We start from the raw sequence: 18,662 nt of genomic DNA, 5'->3' as shown, positions 1-18,662 counted from the left end.
GTACTTAAGCGATTACGCTCACACAGCAACCTGTGGGGGTATAGCTCAGTGGTAGAGCATTTGACTGCAGATCAAGAGGTCCCCGGTTCAAATCCGAGTGCCCCCTCAAAGCTTTTTTTTAATATAACACCTCTCATTTGTTAAAAACCCACTTGTGTCACGTCGGTGTATATTTTTTACTTTAAATCTTTCAATTCCTAAACCAACATCTTTCTTTTAGGTACGACTAAGATGTTTTAAAATATGCACTGTAGTCTCTTTGAATGATTTAACAATGGTGTTGAGTGGCAGCCCCGATGACGACATCAAGGATGTCAAGTGGTTGTGCCGGTGTTGTAATCCTGGTCATCGATCTTGACAAAGGGACCCTGGATCCGGATGCTGTAATACACCACCTGCTTTGTTGCCCACCCCATGTTCCACACCTTTAAATCCACTCCATGTTTCCTCTTTCAAACTACTTTGTTTTCATACTCTTTGGTTCTTTCGGTAGTCATGTTTTCCCCTACAGCCCATTGCCAATCCACTGTCGGATGAATGCCTCCCCACGTCATGTCGGCCATGGGTGTTATTCGTCAATACTCTAATACGCTGAATCTTGGCTTAAAGCTTTCGTGAATGCAGGAATTCATATTCTTTGGGTCTTTCGGTAAAGTCACGTAGATAGGTTAAAAGAAAATAAAAAAAAACTACGACGTTTCGATCGCAACACAAGTGGTCGTCTTCAGGAAAAAGGAGACGCCCACTTGTGTTGCGATCGAAACGTCGTAGTTTTTTGCTTTTGTTATTTTCTTTAAACCTATCTACGTGACTTTACCGAAAGGCCCAAAGAATATATAATGCGCTGGTCAATTTGGTTTGACAAAGGAAGCCCTTACGACCCTGAGCCAGTGGTAGATATTCCACATTCCTAAGCCTGGGTGGAGAACGACTGCAACACGAAGGTCCATACTCGTACAAAAGGTAATCCACTCACTGGCTATCTCACCGAGTAAGAGCTCATTGATTGAGATATGTCTCTTTGGTATAGTGACCTGGGTCTGCTTGTGATGACAGAAACAGTGCAATTACAGACATACCATTTAGAGAGCTAATAGAGATCCAGAGAGACATTTAATTACATAGGGAGTTAAACACAATTGCCAAAGCAAGCAGAACATGACAGTAGAATACTCTTAGTTTTTTCGGTAAAGTCACGTAGGTAAAAAAAAAATCACGACGTTTCGGAGGCAACACAAGTCTCCGTCATCAGGTGGGACCGTCCAAGCCAGATTTGCTGTATCAAGTGAGGCAGGGATTCCAAGATGCAAGTTCTTAAATACAAGTTAAGGGGGAGGAGAGGGGGGGAGCTTATCAGAATGTGGTAGCCAATGAATGGAACATATTGGGTGGGGGGGGCAGCAGAAAACGTATCACGACAAAGCTATCAACTTAATCCTTCCTGTAAGTATTCCCACTTATGCTCTGCCTTCTTACTCCTCTTTCTCAACTCACTCCTATCCTGAGCCATCATCTGTACATCCACTCCACAGTCCTTCACTACCTGGCTCACCACTTGAAGCCACTTCTGTCTGGGCCTGCCTCTCGTTCTCCGCCCCAGTGAATCCATGTTCATCGGCTTTCTTCATCCTTCGTCGGGTTCCCTTTTTTCCTAAGACGTGTCACTCAAGCCATCCGATTTCGTTTGATCTCAGCTTGTCTGAGATGGGTATCACTCTTACCTTCTTCCTCATCTCTTGTAAATTAAAGTTTGATTTTCATAAATGTTTGATCACCAAAACTGATAAACGTTCCATAAATAAAACTAAAAATGAAAATAAATTTGTAGTAGGTGACGTTTGGGGCAATGGCTCTTATTTATAGCAGACGTAGAACCATGCAAAAATAATGCAAATATTAAATGGAGGTACCTAGCATGATATAAGAGAATTTCAATTCAATGTTTATTTGTGACACGAAAAATCCTGTTTAGCCAGTTAGCCAGTTTGCAAAGAAGATCCGTGGTGCATCAACAAAGAACAATATCCAAGTTATACTTATCGAAGGATAAGACATCAGAACAGAATTCACAAAGAACAAAGATTAACAGGCATATTATACCAACAATCATACAAATGATTAATACTCTCTCCTGCTGGTGGTGGTTGGTGGTTGGAACAGACTTATGGTCAGAGGGACTGCTGAGGTTGGATTTTGTCCCATTTTTAAATCCTTTATATTAAGTTCGCTTGCTTGCTTACGACCGTGCAAATCTTTCGGTCGTTTTTTAACCCACTTCCCGTGATCCAATCGAGCTGACATTTTCCACACAGACTCGTTGTGCGTGACAATTAATGTTCGTGAAAAAAAAAATCCAAAATGTTACACTTTTTAGGACAAAAATATATTTAATTACCAATTGCTTAATGGTGCAATGCAATCATCTGACCCATAGGTGGCAGCCATCTCAAGCCAGAGGACGAGAGGACTCTAGCCGCCACGCATATAAAGGATTTATAGTGAAAAACTTTGTTTTTACGGGTTAATTTTTTCCCATGATGCTCTACAGCCTGAGTAATGGTGAGTTGTCTGCCTGCAATTAAGTTGTGTTTAGTTTGTTGTCTTCCCCCCGCACCACCGATTACATAATGTAACACAATTTTAGTTCCTGTGTAGTAAGTGTTATTTCGTAATTGCTTATGCCTAAAGAGTACAGAAAATGGCTAATATTTTCCACAAACTTTGCTTTTGTGCACCAGGACAGTGATATTTTGAAATGTATCTCTTTCAATGAAGAAAACGGGCGAATTTGTGTATTTTCGTTCACATCAAGTCAGAAAAAAATAACATATGAATCAAAATTAACATGTATTTATACTAAAGTAATAAAAAAATTACTACGAAAGATTTAGAAGTGAGTAGTTTTTCGAGATTTACGATTATACTGTAAATCACTTTCACGAATCAGCCCCCAAATGTAGTCCCCCATCATGTTCTTGTTATACTGTCCTTGGTAGCGGCGTTCAAAGTCCAGTATATCCTGGTGGAAGCGCTCACATTGCTCCTCCGAGTACGCTCCCATGTTCTCCTTGAATTTATCAAGATGAGCATCAAGGATATGGACTTTGAGGGACTTGAGGAATTCATTGCACTCCAGGATCTTCTTTATCTGTGGTCCGATGAAGACACCCGCTTTGACCTTTGCCTCAGACAGCTTAGGGAAGAAGTCTTGAAGGTACTTGAAGGCTGCCAACTCCTTATCTACAGCTCTGACAAATTGTTTCATAAGGCCCAATTTGATGTGCAGTGGTGGGGTTCACCAGTGGCTCCCACTTGACGTTGTTCCTCCCCACAGAGAACTCGGTCCGCTGTGGCCAGTCCCGCCTGTGGTAGTGCGCCTTGGTGTCCCTGCTGTCCCAAAGGCAAAGATAGCAGGGAAACTTGGTAAAACCGCCTTGGAGACCCAAAATAATAGGGATAGCGAACTCTCTTTTCCCCTTTGTACCATCCTGCAAAAATAATGTGTAAGAGACTCTCGCAACATTTTTCATATATGACATATCTTTTCAATAACATTGAAAATTGTAAAACATTATAATAATCAGGTGCAGAAAAAATGTGAACTGTAATGAATGATAATCACGTATATACAAACCAGGAAATCACATAACACATCCTGCAACCATAACTGTGTTGCAGGTAATATAATTACCAGTAATTTGTACATGCATACTAAAACATGTTATTGTTAGTTTAAATGTGCGGTTAGAAACACTTAGTCTGCGGTGCTGTCCAGCTGCCTGGGTGAAATGTGGGCCAAGTTTTTGCCTAATCCTGGCCAGCTGACTCCAAGCGTAATACCCTCTATAACCCCCTTACAACCTCAAGTATTCACACACGAGACACACAATTGTGATGTTTATTCAATCTCTATGAAAAATAAGAATAGGTTTTACCCTTTCTAGCAATAAAACAGGTGTTAAGATATTCAAACGCCAAATAGATACCTTTTGCAAGGCATCAACTCTGCATTAACCCCACACGTATTTGTGGCAAAACATGCAGACAAAACATGCTCTAATAATTAATATATACATTGTCTTTGAAACTTTATTCGCAGAAAGCTGTCTGGTGTTGACCAATCAATGTATATATTATCAGAGCATGTGTTTGTTTTTTACATGTTCACCACAAGTACTGTGACAGGATTCCTTGAAAAAGGATTCTGTTTGGTGTTTCAACATCTTAACACAACTGTTTTATTGCCAGAAACGGTAAAACCTATTGTTACATTTTGATACTGGCAGGTAAGGTATTGCCACTATGCTAATGATTGCATAAGTCAGCAAACAGCATAATGAGCTGTCTCCCTTCGTCAATATCGGCATTACCATTATGCTAATTTGGATATATTAGCATAATGGGAGGTCTCACGCTGCAAATGTCGACATTGATAATATGCTAATGAGTGCATAAATTAGCATATATTAGCATAATGAGCCTTCTCGCTTCGGGCGCCTTCCCGATTGGCCAGCGAGTGCGCGCGCCGGGCTCCGTCGCTCGCTCGCCTTCCCATTGGACGGCGATCGCAACGCCGCGCGCTCGTCGACCAATGGCGCGCGTCGTCAACGCCCCCCCCCACCCCCCCCACCCCCCGCGATCGCCTTCGTGCGCTCCGGGGCGATTTGCAAGGCGACGTTGGACGCAATGGAGGCGACGTGGTCACCCTCGTTCTTACGCCTCGGCGTCGCCGTCGCCATCGCCCTCCTCGCGGCGATGAGCGTCGCGGCGGCCGTGGACCAGGTCCCCGTGCTGCTGTGGACCTCGGACGCGTGAGTTGCCGCCCGCCCGCGACGTATGCGAATGGGGCCCGGTCGGTCTCGCGTCGCTAGGGGCAACCGCCATTGCGGTCCGCCAATAATATTAACATCGAATAATATAATATCGACAACAATTATATATTTTGATTTAAAGCTTTCGTGACTGCAGGGATTCATATTCTTGGTTCTTTCGGTAAAGCCACGTAGTCACGTAGAAGGGAAGTAATAAAATAATACAAATATGTTTTATATTTGTATTATTTTATTATTTCCCTTCTACGTGACTTTACCGAAAGAACCAATAATATGAATCCCTGCAGTCACGAAAGTTTTAAATCAAAATACAAAAATTAACTAAAACTATGTTTTATTTCACCAGGAAAGGCCACACGGGAGATATGTAGAAAGGAAATAATAAAATAATATAAATATCAAACAATAAAAACAATTATATAATTCGTGATGTTTGTTTAATGCGGCAGTCTGGTGCATCGTACGCGGTGTATAGCGGAGGTCTCACGCAGCACCGTGCCAACAACAACAACAACCCCATTGACTCGCGCTGGCCACTGCATCCGCCACGACAGTCGACACTGCAGTCGAATGTTGCGTGAATGGGGCCAGGTGATTGGCAGCAAGAGGGGGACGCGGCACCATTCGTCGTCGTTGTTGTTGTACCGCCCGCCTGGTGGTTGACGAGGTTGTTGTGCACGAGTGGCGGGAGCGAGCAGAAGGAAGGAAGCGATGGCGCGCAGACCCCGATTCGCATTTCCCCCAAGGACCGCGCTGCCGTACCATCTGTGCGTGGGCGACGATTCATGATGCCACCACCTGCTTGCAATGCCACAATATCGATACCCAATGTTAGTCCTAATGTAACGGTGGTCACATTACACCGATGCGTATTTTCGGCACAGATTCTCTTTACTGACAGCAGACGTGGGGGGTGGGGGGGCTCTTATTGGCGATCAAATTGAGCACCGTCTGCCTTGTCGTCGTAGTAACCCACCAGCACGGGAATATGCGGTAAACAATGTAGCAGTGGAGAAAGTACCGGCTGCTTAGGTCAGTGCACTGAGCTGGCAAGAGATCGTGGTTCCCATCCAGGCTGTCTTCTGATTAAACCGGGCCCTCGAATTGTTGGGAGTCGAGCTGGGTTTGCATTAAATGTAGCTTTATTCCAGTTCTGGGAGTATAAAATACATCGTGTTGACGGTCATGCAAGGTGCTGCCCACCCCCCCCCTAGATTGGGGCACACAGATCCCTGGAGAGGCTCCAGGAGATAGCTCCGATACGCACTTCTGCTGTCCCCTCTTCTTCACGGTGCTGCTGCTGCGCTCTGTGCACTAGGAGGGGGGTAGCTTGATGTGACGGCTCATGCGGAACAAGATTGTGGAAGGGGTGGGGGTAAGCACGGTACTGTATTCTTCGGTTCTTTCGGTTAAGTCACGTCTAAAGATAAAATAATAAATTAAATAATTGCATATTACGACGTTTATCTTTAGACGTGACTTAACCGAAAGAACCAAATAATAATTCCTGCAGTCACGAAAGCTCAAAAATTAACACGGTACTGTATTTTGAAACATATTCGCCTGTAATGTAACACAAAACGAGGCCCCACTGACAATTATTATGGCCGTGCACCGACGCTAGGAGTCGCTAGACTACCAATACTGCGGTTCATACTAATATACTAATAGGGGTTTTCCCCTTTTTTCTGGCAACAACTGACACCTTTTGCAAGGAATCATGTTTACATTAACCTCAATAATTGCAGTCAATTACAAACAAAAAACAATACTCTGTAATTTATGCATTGTCCTTGAAACTGATTGGTCCACACCTAGTCTCATATGGTGTTCGACCAGATGACGCCAAAAGGCGCACAGTTCAAAGACAACGCACTATCAGAGTAATGAGAGCTCGGGGTGACCAGCTACATCATGGGACCTCCTTTACCAGTACCAAAATATACTAATAGGGTTTTTTCTGGCAACAAAACTGACACCTTTTGCAAGGAATCATGTTTACATTAACCACAATACTTGGAAAAACCCTATTAGTATATTTTGGTACTGGCAAAGGAGGTCCCATAATGTAAATGCGGTTCATGCTTCTTTAATGCCGGAGTCAACACAAACGCAAACAAAGGACAAAAACTACTGCCACTGCACTGCTTTAGTAAAAAAAAAACACATTCGAATATCTTCTCCAAATCAATAATTGCGCCACAATTTTACCGCCGCTGAATCCTCTCCTCTCTCCCCCTGCTGCTGCTGCCGCTCCTGCTGCTGCTGCTCCTGCTGCTACTGCTGCTGCCAGCTCCCTGTGGGGTCCGGCGACCTCCCCGCACTCGGGTCACATCGTGACGGCAAAGGAGCTGCACGGATACCTGAAGCCAGCCCTGCAGATGCCCGACAAAAACCTGGTGCTCTTTCTTCAGGACAAAGTGAGCTGCGTTATTACTGCGTTGTTACATGGTGGCGGGGGGGGGGGGGTGGTGGTGGCTGCTCCATCATTAGGGGGCCGGGGGGGCCCTGAAAGGAGAAAATTAAAAGAACATTGCTTATTGACCTGCACATGCGCTGGCCAGTGGCTATACTTAGAAATGGGATTCATACCCCCCCTCCATTCCTCCCCCACCCTTCCTGCCCCCCTTCCCCCTTACCCCCCCACTCCTCCCATCCTGTCGGGCTTACATGCCCCCACTAATATATTTACTCGCTGGCCAGCACTGAGCAGGGGTTATCAACTCCCAACTGTTCCCTCTGCTACCAAGCTCTGTGTAAATAATTCACGAACACTCTGACCTATGATGGATAATTAAATAGAGAGCTAATACATAGTGCATGGTCCTTCATTCAGCGTAGTCCCTCTGTAAGCTTGCTCGGGCTCGAGTTAGTGGGGGGTGTGGGGCGGGGTTGGGCAAACGGGAACATTTACTTTCAACGCGTGTCATGTGATGGTTGCATGTTTTTTTATACCAGGAAATCACGAGACAGCTCCGTGACACTGACGACTTCCTCTTATTGAATCAAAAAATATGTTATCGTCACAGCTGCCAGGGCATCACTAAATGAGTCATGGATGGGTGGGACTGCCGACAGCTGATTCCACAGTCGGTGAAGTCCCGATTATCTTAGTTTGGTATAATCGCTGGGATGGACCCAACATTCCATCTGGCTCCTGCACGAGCTGATTGCATCGCACCATATCTGCGTGGTGGACGTCTTCTTGGGTGCGTTCTCTCCTTCGACTTCCGCTCCGTTATTTTCCTCGACAAATGGCCATCAGCCCGTCCTGCCCAAGCCCATTTACTCTTCTTAACAGAAATTTAGATGTATCAAAATTGTGTATGGTCTCTAATCCACGTGTTCCTCTTCCTGTCTCGCAGTATAATTTCAAGCGTGGATCTCCTGGTGCTTCATTGCACTATTGCGCTTTCATTTCATATTCATTGCCAGTGTTCATGTTTCTAGTCCATCCTGTACGTGTGACCCCTAATCCCGACCTCCTGTCACAGGGTTGCTCATCCCTTGTTTACCCGTTTTAATCTCCCTAATCTTTATATCGTGTCTACAGCTCTCTTGCTTGTATCTCTTTCATCTCAGTGGTCTCCTTATCTCTTGAAAGGCCACTCCCAGTGGCCCATGGGCTACCAATCACAGAACCCTGACATACAACATGTAATAATTTAATCGATCGTGATCAGTATTCATCGGCATATCATTGCACCCCTACCACCTTGACAACTACATGATGAGAGCTGTTTGTGGTCTTGTGTGGACCTTGAAGGCTAACGGAGTACTGTAATTCTATTGACACATTCTATGTGACTGGTAGCTTAACGCATTCTCTACTGCCTGGCACACGTCTGCCTTCGTCGAACAGAAAGAATGTGCCTTTTAAAGTCTCTAGCTCACGGGGCATTTTAATGGCACTTTTTAGAGTGTAAGCCTCTTAGAGACAGACATGCTAATGCATGTCAGAACACGCACGAGTTTCTTTTTATGGACTTAGACCGTTGGATTCAAATGCACGTGATCTATCCGGATTTAGATAGGCCTGACGTCCAATTTTAGTTACAAAGATAAATTTATCCCCATGAACCGTGGCGTACCAGACACAGACTTATTTAACGCTCCTTTTACGTTAATTTACACGCCGCTGCCAAATATGAAATGTGTTTATGTATACTTGCCAAATGTTTGATTATCATTTAAACAGCCATAAGTCTTGTATAATTATGTAGCCTGGTGGAACATCTGTCGGAGCCATTGAGCCGTTAGCGTATGATTAAACCGCGTTGATGGTCTCATGAAATTTGTATTTTTTATTTGGTTTATTTTGGCTGTGAATTAAAAAAATTGCTTTGATTGATAAGCGATGAAGGCTTTGAAGGGCACTTAAAATTACTGTCCGCCTAGTTTAGACAAAGAGGCTTAGCATTGTAGCAACTTCAGAAGTTGTTCGGTGACATCTCACAGGGCGGTTTGAAAACAGTGTACTGTACTGCTCACTGTGAGAGTTCACAATGGAAATGCCTTAGTCTCATAATCATCAACCATAATCCACTGCTGGTCTTGTGATGTGATAATCCACCTCGCACTCTCACGTGATGGGTTGTCTTCACTCCATCTCTGCTGTGAACATCTCCTTGGCCAACGTGCCGTATATATATTTGTTTTTCAGCTGAGCGTTGATGACTTCACACACTATGGGAGAGCCGACGGAGATAATGCATTTTCCAACATTCAGGTAAATATTTTAGTTACAAAATAAAATATAAATGTTACCTTTACGCTGCAAAAACAACTTAAAGTATATTTTCTAAGGCTGTGAAGCAGAACGCATGTTTCAAACCCAATGCATTTTTGTCTTTTTATGAAGGACAATTGCTTCATAACTTATTCTGTACATCTACAAATTAGTATTGTGATATTTTGAATTGAGATCCATCTTGTCATTTTGAAGGTGATGATGGTGATGCGATTATATTTTCAGCCCTTTCTCAGTTCCTTGTTGGACATATGTCTGCCCACTCTGTGTCAGCAATGGGGGGGGAGTTTGACCAAATGTTGCACCACGCCAATCAGTCCTGGTTGGTGAAGTGAGGTGGTGGGGGGGGGTGACACTCGGGATGGGGGGGGGGTTACACGTTACATACTGCTCGCTCGCCTGTGCCGCAGAGAGCTCTGGCATCGGCTCCGTCCTCCCTGGTGCTTCCGTCAGTCGACTGGCGCTCGGCTGGGAACCTTCCGGCGTTCTTACGCGACCGGCTCGCGGCCGGACGCAGTGTCCGGGAGCTGAGACTGGGGCGCTCGCCTTCGCAGGAGCCCATCCTGGACCCCACGCGGCCCAACTTGCTGCTCGTCAACCTGCCTCGCACAAGCAGGTGCAGCCCGTCCCCGCCCTGCACTGTTGGGCCGAATTTGTTTGTCCGTTTCAGTCAGGGCCCGGGTTTCCCTAATGTGTGGTCATGACCGCTTCTCTGAGTATTTTTTTTTTGTTATTCGTACCCAGAGTTTGCGAGTAAAAACGAATTTCACTAGAATTACGTAATTGGGTAAACCACATAGCAACGTCTCTCCATAATGGCAGATTGTACCCGTCTGTGAAACATAACGCTTTTCGTGATTGCCTTGATCTATAAGAACAGTGCAAATGGCAAATGTACAAAATTATGTCTCGTACTTTTATGGCTGTCATGCGATTAACATTACTCACAGACAGAGCAAATGAGAAAGTGGTGCCCTCTGCTGCATGGACCGGAGGCCACTTGAAGGGATCTCATAGGTAGCTCTGTAATATCCACTTCAGTGGGCTGTTCTCTAAAACAAATTGTGCTCTGTTTTGCAATGGATCTAAATGGATTCTTTGTTTCACAACGCAACTATAGTACAATCGGAATACATTTGGGGGGAAAGGCAAAGGAAAGACAACCGTGGTGATCTTAGGAGTTTCAAGCTGTAGTGGATGATGGTTTGTTCCCTTTGCTTTACCAGCCCTGACGTGTCGTCGCCCAAAGAGGCCTTGGAGAGAAACGGTACGTAAAATGTATACGTTTAACAAATATCTGTAATCATCACTGTCTGTGTCTCTAAATCCGCTCAAGCCTCTTGTAAGCCAAGTGACTTCTGTGTGGCCAATGCCACTCTGAATCCCTCCGCCCTCCCCTCTGCTCCCTGTGAAAACACTCTGAATCCCTCCGCCCTCCCCTCTGCTCCCTGTGAAAACACTCTGAATCCCTCCGCCCTCCCCGCTGCTCCCTGTGAAAACACTCTGAATCCCTCCGCCCTCCCCGCTGCTCCCTGTGAAAACACTCTGAATCCCTCCGCCCTCCCCTCTGCTCCCTGTGAAAACACTCTGAATCCCTCCGCCCTCCCTGCTGCTCCCTGTGAAAACACTCTGAATCCCTCCGCCCTCCCCGCTGCTCCCTGTGAAAACACTCTGAATCCCTCCGCCCTCCCCGCTGCTCCCTGTGAAAACACTCTGAATCCCTCCGCCCTCCCTGCTGCTCCCTGTGAAAACACTCTGAATCCCTCCGCCCTCCCTGCTGCTCCCTGTGAAAACACTCTGAATCCCTCCGCTCTCCCCTCTGCTCCCTGTGAAAACACTCTGAATCCCTCCGCCCTCCCCGCTGCTCCCTGTGAAAACACTCTGAATCCCTCCGCCCTCCCCTCTGCTCCCTGTGAAAACACTCTGAATCCCTCCGCCCTCCCGGCTGCTCCCTGTGAAAACACTCTGAATCCCTCCGCCCTCCCCTCTGCTCCCTGTGAAAACACTCTGAATCCCTCCGCCCTCCCTGCTGCTCCCTGTGAAAACACTCTGAATCCCTCCGCTCTCCCTGCTGCTCCCTGTGAAAACACTCTGAATCCCTCCGCCCTCCCCGCTGCTCCCTGTGAAAACACTCTGAATCCCTCCGCCCTCCCCTCTGCTCCCTGTGAAAACACTCTGAATCCCTCCGCCCTCCCCGCTGCTCCCTGTGAAAACACTCTGAATCCCTCCGCCCTCCCGGCTGCTCCCTGTGAAAACACTCTGAATCCCTCCGCCCTCCCTGCTGCTCCCTGTGAAAACACTCTGAATCCCTCCACTCTCCCTGCTGCTCCCTGTGAAAACACTCTGAATCCCTCCGCTCTCCCCGCTGCTCCCTGTGAAAACACTCTGAATCCCTCCGCTCTCCCCGCTGCTCCCTGTGAAAACACTCTGAATCCCTCCGCTCTCCCCTCTGCTCCCTGTGAAAACACTCTGAATCCCTCCGCTCTCCCCGCTGCTCTCTGTGAAAACACTCTGAATCCCTCCGCCCTCCCTGCTGCTCCCTGTGAAAACACTCTGAATCCCTCCGACCTCCCCTCTGCTCCCTGTGAAAACACTCTGAATCCCTCCGCCCTCCCGGCTGCTCTCTGTGAAAACACTCTGAATCCCTCCGCTCTCCCCGCTGCTCCCTGTGAAAACACTCTGAATCCCTCCGCCCTCCCGGCTGCTGCTCCCTGTGAAAACACTCTGAATCCCTCCGCCCTCCCGGCTGCTCCCTGTGAAAACACTCTGAATCCCTCCGCCCTCCCTGCTGCTCCCTGTGAAAACACTCTGAATCCCTCCGCCCTCCCCGCTGCTCCCTGTGAAAACACTCTGAATCCCTCCGCCCTCCCCGCTGCTCCCTGTGAAAACACTCTGAATCCCTCCGCCCTCCCCGCTGCTCCCTGTGAAAACACTCTGAATCCCTCCGCCCTCCCCGCTGCTCCCTGTGAAAACACTCTGAATCCCTCCGCTCTCCCCTCTGCTCCCTGTGAAAACACTCTGAATCCCTCCGCCCTCCCTGCTGCTCCCTGTGAAAACACTCTGAATCCCTCCGCCCTCCCGGCTGCTCCCTGTGAAAACACTCTGAATCCCTCCGCCCTCCCGGCTGCTGCTCCCTGTGAAAACACTCTGAATCCCTCCGCCCTCCCGGCTGCTGCTCCCTGTGAAAACACTCTGAATCCCTCCGCCCTCCCGGCTGCTCCCTGTGAAAACACTCTGAATCCCTCCGCCCTCCCCGCTGCTCCCTGTGAAAACACTCTGAATCCCTCCGCCCTCCCCGCTGCTCCCTGTGAAAACACTCTGAATCCCTCCGCCCTCCCGGCTGCTGCTCCCTGTGAAAACACTCTGAATCCCTCCGCCCTCCCTGCTGCTCCCTGTGAAAACACTCTGAATCCCTCCGCCCTCCCGGCTGCTCCCTGTGAAAACACTCTGAATCCCTCCGCCCTCCCCTCTGCTCCCTGTGAAAACACTCTGAATCCCTCCGCCCTCCCTGCTGCTCCCTGTGAAAACACTCTGAATCCCTCCGCTCTCCCTGCTGCTCCCTGTGAAAACACTCTGAATCCCTCCGCCCTCCCCGCTGCTCCCTGTGAAAACACTCTGAATCCCTCCGCCCTCCCCTCTGCTCCCTGTGAAAACACTCTGAATCCCTCCGCCCTCCCCGCTGCTCCCTGTGAAAACACTCTGAATCCCTCCGCCCTCCCGGCTGCTCCCTGTGAAAACACTCTGAATCCCTCCGCCCTCCCTGCTGCTCCCTGTGAAAACACTCTGAATCCCTCCACTCTCCCTGCTGCTCCCTGTGAAAACACTCTGAATCCCTCCGCTCTCCCCGCTGCTCCCTGTGAAAACACTCTGAATCCCTCCGCTCTCCCCGCTGCTCCCTGTGAAAACACTCTGAATCCCTCCGCTCTCCCCTCTGCTCCCTGTGAAAACACTCTGAATCCCTCCGCTCTCCCCGCTGCTCTCTGTGAAAACACTCTGAATCCCTCCGCCCTCCCTGCTGCTCCCTGTGAAAACACTCTGAATCCCTCCGACCTCCCCTCTGCTCCCTGTGAAAACACTCTGAATCCCTCCGCCCTCCCGGCTGCTCTCTGTGAAAACACTCTGAATCCCTCCGCTCTCCCCGCTGCTCCCTGTGAAAACACTCTGAATCCCTCCGCCCTCCCGGCTGCTGCTCCCTGTGAAAACACTCTGAATCCCTCCGCCCTCCCGGCTGCTCCCTGTGAAAACACTCTGAATCCCTCCGCCCTCCCTGCTGCTCCCTGTGAAAACACTCTGAATCCCTCCGCCCTCCCCGCTGCTCCCTGTGAAAACACTCTGAATCCCTCCGCCCTCCCCGCTGCTCCCTGTGAAAACACTCTGAATCCCTCCGCCCTCCCCGCTGCTCCCTGTGAAAACACTCTGAATCCCTCCGCCCTCCCCGCTGCTCCCTGTGAAAACACTCTGAATCCCTCCGCTCTCCCCTCTGCTCCCTGTGAAAACACTCTGAATCCCTCCGCCCTCCCTGCTGCTCCCTGTGAAAACACTCTGAATCCCTCCGCCCTCCCGGCTGCTCCCTGTGAAAACACTCTGAATCCCTCCGCCCTCCCGGCTGCTGCTCCCTGTGAAAACACTCTGAATCCCTCCGCCCTCCCGGCTGCTGCTCCCTGTGAAAACACTCTGAATCCCTCCGCCCTCCCGGCTGCTCCCTGTGAAAACACTCTGAATCCCTCCGCCCTCCCCGCTGCTCCCTGTGAAAACACTCTGAATCCCTCCGCCCTCCCCGCTGCTCCCTGTGAAAACACTCTGAATCCCTCCGCCCTCCCGGCTGCTGCTCCCTGTGAAAACACTCTGAATCCCTCCGCCCTCCCTGCTGCTCCCTGTGAAAACACTCTGAATCCCTCCGCCCTCCCGGCTGCTCCCTGTGAAAACACTCTGAATCCCTCCGCCCTCCCCGCTGCTCCCTGTGAAAACACTCTGAATCCCTCCGCCCTCCCGGCTGCTGCTCCCTGTGAAAACACTCTGAATCCCTCCGCCCTCCCCGCTGCTCCCTGTGAAAACACTCTGAATCCCTCCACTCTCCCTGCTGCTCCCTGTGAAAACACTCTGAATCCCTCCGCCCTCCCCGCTGCTCCCTGTGAAAACACTCTGAATCCCTCCGCCCTCCCTGCTGCTCCCTGTGAAAACACTCTGAATCCCTCCGCCCTCCCTGCTGCTCCCTGTGAAAACACTCTGAATCCCTCCGCCCTCCCTGCTGCTCCCTGTGAAAACACTCTGAATCCCTCCGCCCTCCCTGCTGCTCCCTGTGAAAACACTCTGAATCCCTCCGCCCTCCCTGCTGCTCCCTGTGAAAACACTCTGAATCCCTCCGACCTCCCTGCTGCTCCCTGTGAAAACACTCTGAATCCCTCCGCTCTCCCTGCTGCTCCCTGTGAAAACACTCTGAATCCCTCCGCCCTCCCTGCTGCTCCCTGTGAAAACACTCTGAATCCCTCCGCTCTCCCTGCTGCTCCCTGTGAAAACACTCTGAATCCCTCCGACCTCCCCTCTGCTCCCTGTGAAAACACTCTGAATCCCTCCGCCCTCCCCTCTGCTCCCTGTGAAAACACTCTGAATCCCTCCGCCCTCCCGGCTGCTCCCTGTGAAAACACTCTGAATCCCTCCGCCCTCCCCGCTGCTCCCTGTGAAAACACTCTGAATCCCTCCGCTCTCCCTGCTGCTCCCTGTGAAAACACTCTGAATCCCTCCGCCCTCCCCGCTGCTCCCTGTGAAAACACTCTGAATCCCTCCGCTCTCCCCGCTGCTCCCTGTGAAAACAGACGCCGCTCTGTGCAGCTCACTTCTGCTCGCTCCTTCTCTCTCGCTCCGTCTTCTTCCCTCCCCTATTATCATCACCCTCTCATCATCCCCGACATCTTGGCCCGGTCAGTCCTTTTCCCCCTCCTCCCCTTCCTGCCCAGCGCTCCTTCCTGCTGCCCATCTTGAGCCATGCCTTCCTTGTCTTGGGGACTTTCGTCCCAACATCCCTTTCCTTTGCCATTCGCTCTGTTTCGATACATTTTTTCCTTGACTTTACTTTCCTTCCCATGGTCAATCACAAGTAAAAATGTTTTATTATCATCAGACATCATTGATCCACTCTGCGTCGAAAGCCTGCCCACTCCGTCTCCATCTCTGTCTCAATGACACGGTCTGTCTTGCTTGTTTAGAGGAACTAATGTCGTCTGTTGATCCCTGTGGTGGTGGTGGTGGTTCTCTCCTTGGCTGCGATTGTATCACCATTGTATCATCAGCCATCATCCTTTTCAGTGATGTGTCCTCCTTCAGCTCACTTATGTGTCTGTACGGTCGAGATAGCGTGTACTATTTGCATTTGTTAGCTGATCTGTACATTCTCAGTGTAATTCTGCACGCTTCTCTGCACACTTGTCAGCTCACGGTTTGTTTGGGGCACACGTTAACCTTTTTACGTCTCCTCCCTCTGCAGATGAAATCATCAGAGAAGTCACCGAGCAACTGAACAAAAGCGGATTTCCCTTTACTGCAATTTACACAGCATCAAGGCCTTCTCGGGTGAGTGACCATCTCGCATAACGTCGCCCGTTAGGCCGTAGTTTCCGCACGTAACTCCCATTGCATGTGCCCTGCCACGGTTCAGCTTGCCTTGTCTTACCAACCTTCGTTAACGCAGTTGCTGCTCTGTGTATTTGGGTGTTGGGAGCGAACCAAATCTCAGTGAACCACCAACCCTTGCCTCGAAACTAAAGCCGGGTTCCTCAAAAACTCGTTATTGTTACTGCAGAGGGTCTGATTCGTCACACCTCTAACGTAGCTCCGCTCACGCGCAGGTCATCCGCGAGATTTACCAGGCCGCTGCTGGCACCGGCAGGAAGCTGATGCAGGCGGAACCGTCGGCGTCATCGGCGCCGTCAACGGCGGCGGTGGAGGTGGGCCTGTACCCGCCGGTGACGTTCAGGAACAAGACGAGCGACTGCATATTCATGTGGGCATCGCGCGTCATGCTGCGCATCGGCCAGGTCAGCTACGACGCCACGGAGGCCACGTTTAGTGGGCAGGTGGACACAAGCGCCTCGAGCTGCTCGCCCGACAACGCCACGTGAGTCACCTCAAACAGCAACAAAAACTAACAAAAACACAACAAATCACACGTACGCAGGGATTTTGTTACACTCTCAAAAAAGTCAGTTTGACACTTAGGCTTTCACGACTAATATTATTCATAATAAAGGCTTTTGGGTTGGATCACGTAAGTATAAATGTGTCGTAACCCTCCAACACCCGACACAGCCAGTAAGGTTTGTCACGTAATCAACACGCCAATTAGTTACTACTTCAGCCCACCGAGAGTAAATCCACAACATTTACAATTTGAGTAGTACGACGTTTCGCTGGTAATTACATCCAGCGTCATCGGGCGATTTGCCAGAATAGTGAAGCAATCCACCTGCTTCCGGTCTTAAATACTACAACAAAAAATGTTCACACTGGATAATCTTTACAAGAGTTGTCGTGCCCCCCTGTTGGCGGCAGAAGGATGAAGAGAATGCATGAACACCTTTAACCTTTGTTGATGATAATAATAAAACATGCAAGTCGATTGACTCAGAGGTCAGAGTGATGAGATCCTGGGTTCAAGTGTAATTCAGCCAAGTTAAATTTGGTTCTGCATTTAATTTGGATAAATTGCAGTCCTAAGAATGAACGGTTATAGGTTTTACTCCAATGTGACGAACCGTGGTAGGGCAGGTGGGAAAGTGATGCACCTAATGTAGGGACCAGAGGTCACTTGTGTGGGCTCTTAGAGGTAGCTCTGTGGCATCCACTTTTGAGGGCCTTACACGAAGGGTCACACTGCGCTGTGAGGGTTATAAAAGGATGACGTGACGCCTAGCACTATCGGGATTAAACTGGGGGAAATGGACAAATATTTGCAAATGCCACTCAATTAATTCACTTGTGCATGACAAAATGACAAAGGACCTTGATAAAAAAAAACGCCTTCTGTCGCTTTAACGCTGCCACACAAGAGGACCCACACTGACAAGTTTTTTGCGGTCATTCTTTCAGGCTGTCTTTGCAGTTCTCCAAGAGTAGGACCCCCACTCTGCCGGTCCAGAGATTAACCATCAGGTGGGCACTCATGCTGGCATGGAGCTGTTGCAACTGTTATTGAAAAAAAATAAGGTCTGCACGATAGTCAAATGAATGCTTCTTCTCTCGATGTGATAGAGCAATCGGGATAAAACTGGGAGGTAAATCCCCAAGACATTTTAAGTAAAAGAAAAAATATATATTTTGTGCCATAGTTTCTGTCATGCTCGCTATCGTTGCCGTGTTGTCTTAAGTCAAAAAAGTTTCATTTGGAACTCCTTGCAGCGAGCGGCGCACCATATTGTAACCCATGTGCATGTAAGAAAAGGACCAGCTGGACTTGGCACAACCGCCCTTGAACAGCGTTGTCGTTCGTGCCGCAGGTTCTCCATGTCCAACCGCCTGTACCCGGTGTCGGCCGAGCGCTGGTTCACGCTCGACAAGGTGGCGGTCGCCTATGCCAACAGCAGCGCCGGTGCTGCCGGCGCCGAGTTCAACGTCAGCTCCGTGTACGCGCCGGCGATATATTCGTACCGCTGCCAGGTCGTGAGCACCAGCCCCGACTCGGGCGCCCGCCTCGTGCCCGTGTCACCGATCTCCGCGCACGTTCACGTGTCCCTCAAGGACTTCCAGGTGAGAGGTGTTTCCGACGATGCTGCTTCGTCCGGCAGTGGTTGCGACATCGGAAGGTGACGACGACGACGTAGTTGGGAGAGTAGGGAGAGGCGAGCGATGGAACCGATAAATCGGCAGAGCAATCTTCTTCTTTCGTACGGCTGATGTAGATGCAGAGCAGCAACTACAATTTCACATTCAGGTGGACAAGCCAGAATGTGAAATTGTAGTTGTTGCTCTGCATCTACATCGGCCGTACGAAAGAAGATTTCTCTGCCAATCGATTACCTCAATAATCTCAACTTTGCTTGACCTCCCTTCTCTGACCCCAACCCTGACCATGAACCCCCCCCCCCCCA

General features: G+C 49.3%; 1 protein-coding gene and 1 non-coding gene across 2 annotated transcripts in view; both read left to right on the top strand.

Annotated features, from left to right (window-relative positions):
• The first annotated feature begins 34 nt into the window (after positions 1-34).
• Positions 35-106, top strand: TRNAC-GCA (transfer RNA cysteine (anticodon GCA)). The gene has a single exon. It is a non-coding gene; the product is annotated as a tRNA-Cys (tRNA).
• Positions 107-4,591: 4,485 nt separating this feature from the next.
• Positions 4,592-18,662, top strand: part of LOC144731750 (V-type proton ATPase subunit S1-like) — an 18,249-nt gene continuing 4,178 nt past the window's right edge. Inside the window, 11 exon segments of the mRNA XM_078612965.1 lie at positions 4,592-4,630; positions 4,632-4,658; positions 4,660-4,811; positions 7,126-7,252; positions 9,496-9,561; positions 9,993-10,198; positions 10,809-10,849; positions 16,064-16,149; positions 16,425-16,693; positions 17,665-17,727; positions 18,072-18,321. Coding sequence (XP_078469091.1) covers positions 4,592-4,630; positions 4,632-4,658; positions 4,660-4,811; positions 7,126-7,252; positions 9,496-9,561; positions 9,993-10,198; positions 10,809-10,849; positions 16,064-16,149; positions 16,425-16,693; positions 17,665-17,727; positions 18,072-18,321 — 1,326 coding nt within the window.

The sequence above is a fragment of the Lampetra planeri genome, chromosome 40 (genome assembly GCF_965212315.1).
Source record: "Lampetra planeri chromosome 40, kcLamPlan1.2.h2, whole genome shotgun sequence".
Classification (NCBI taxonomy): domain Eukaryota; kingdom Metazoa; phylum Chordata; class Hyperoartia; order Petromyzontiformes; family Petromyzontidae; genus Lampetra; species Lampetra planeri.
This window is presented reverse-complemented; position numbering and strand designations above follow the sequence as displayed.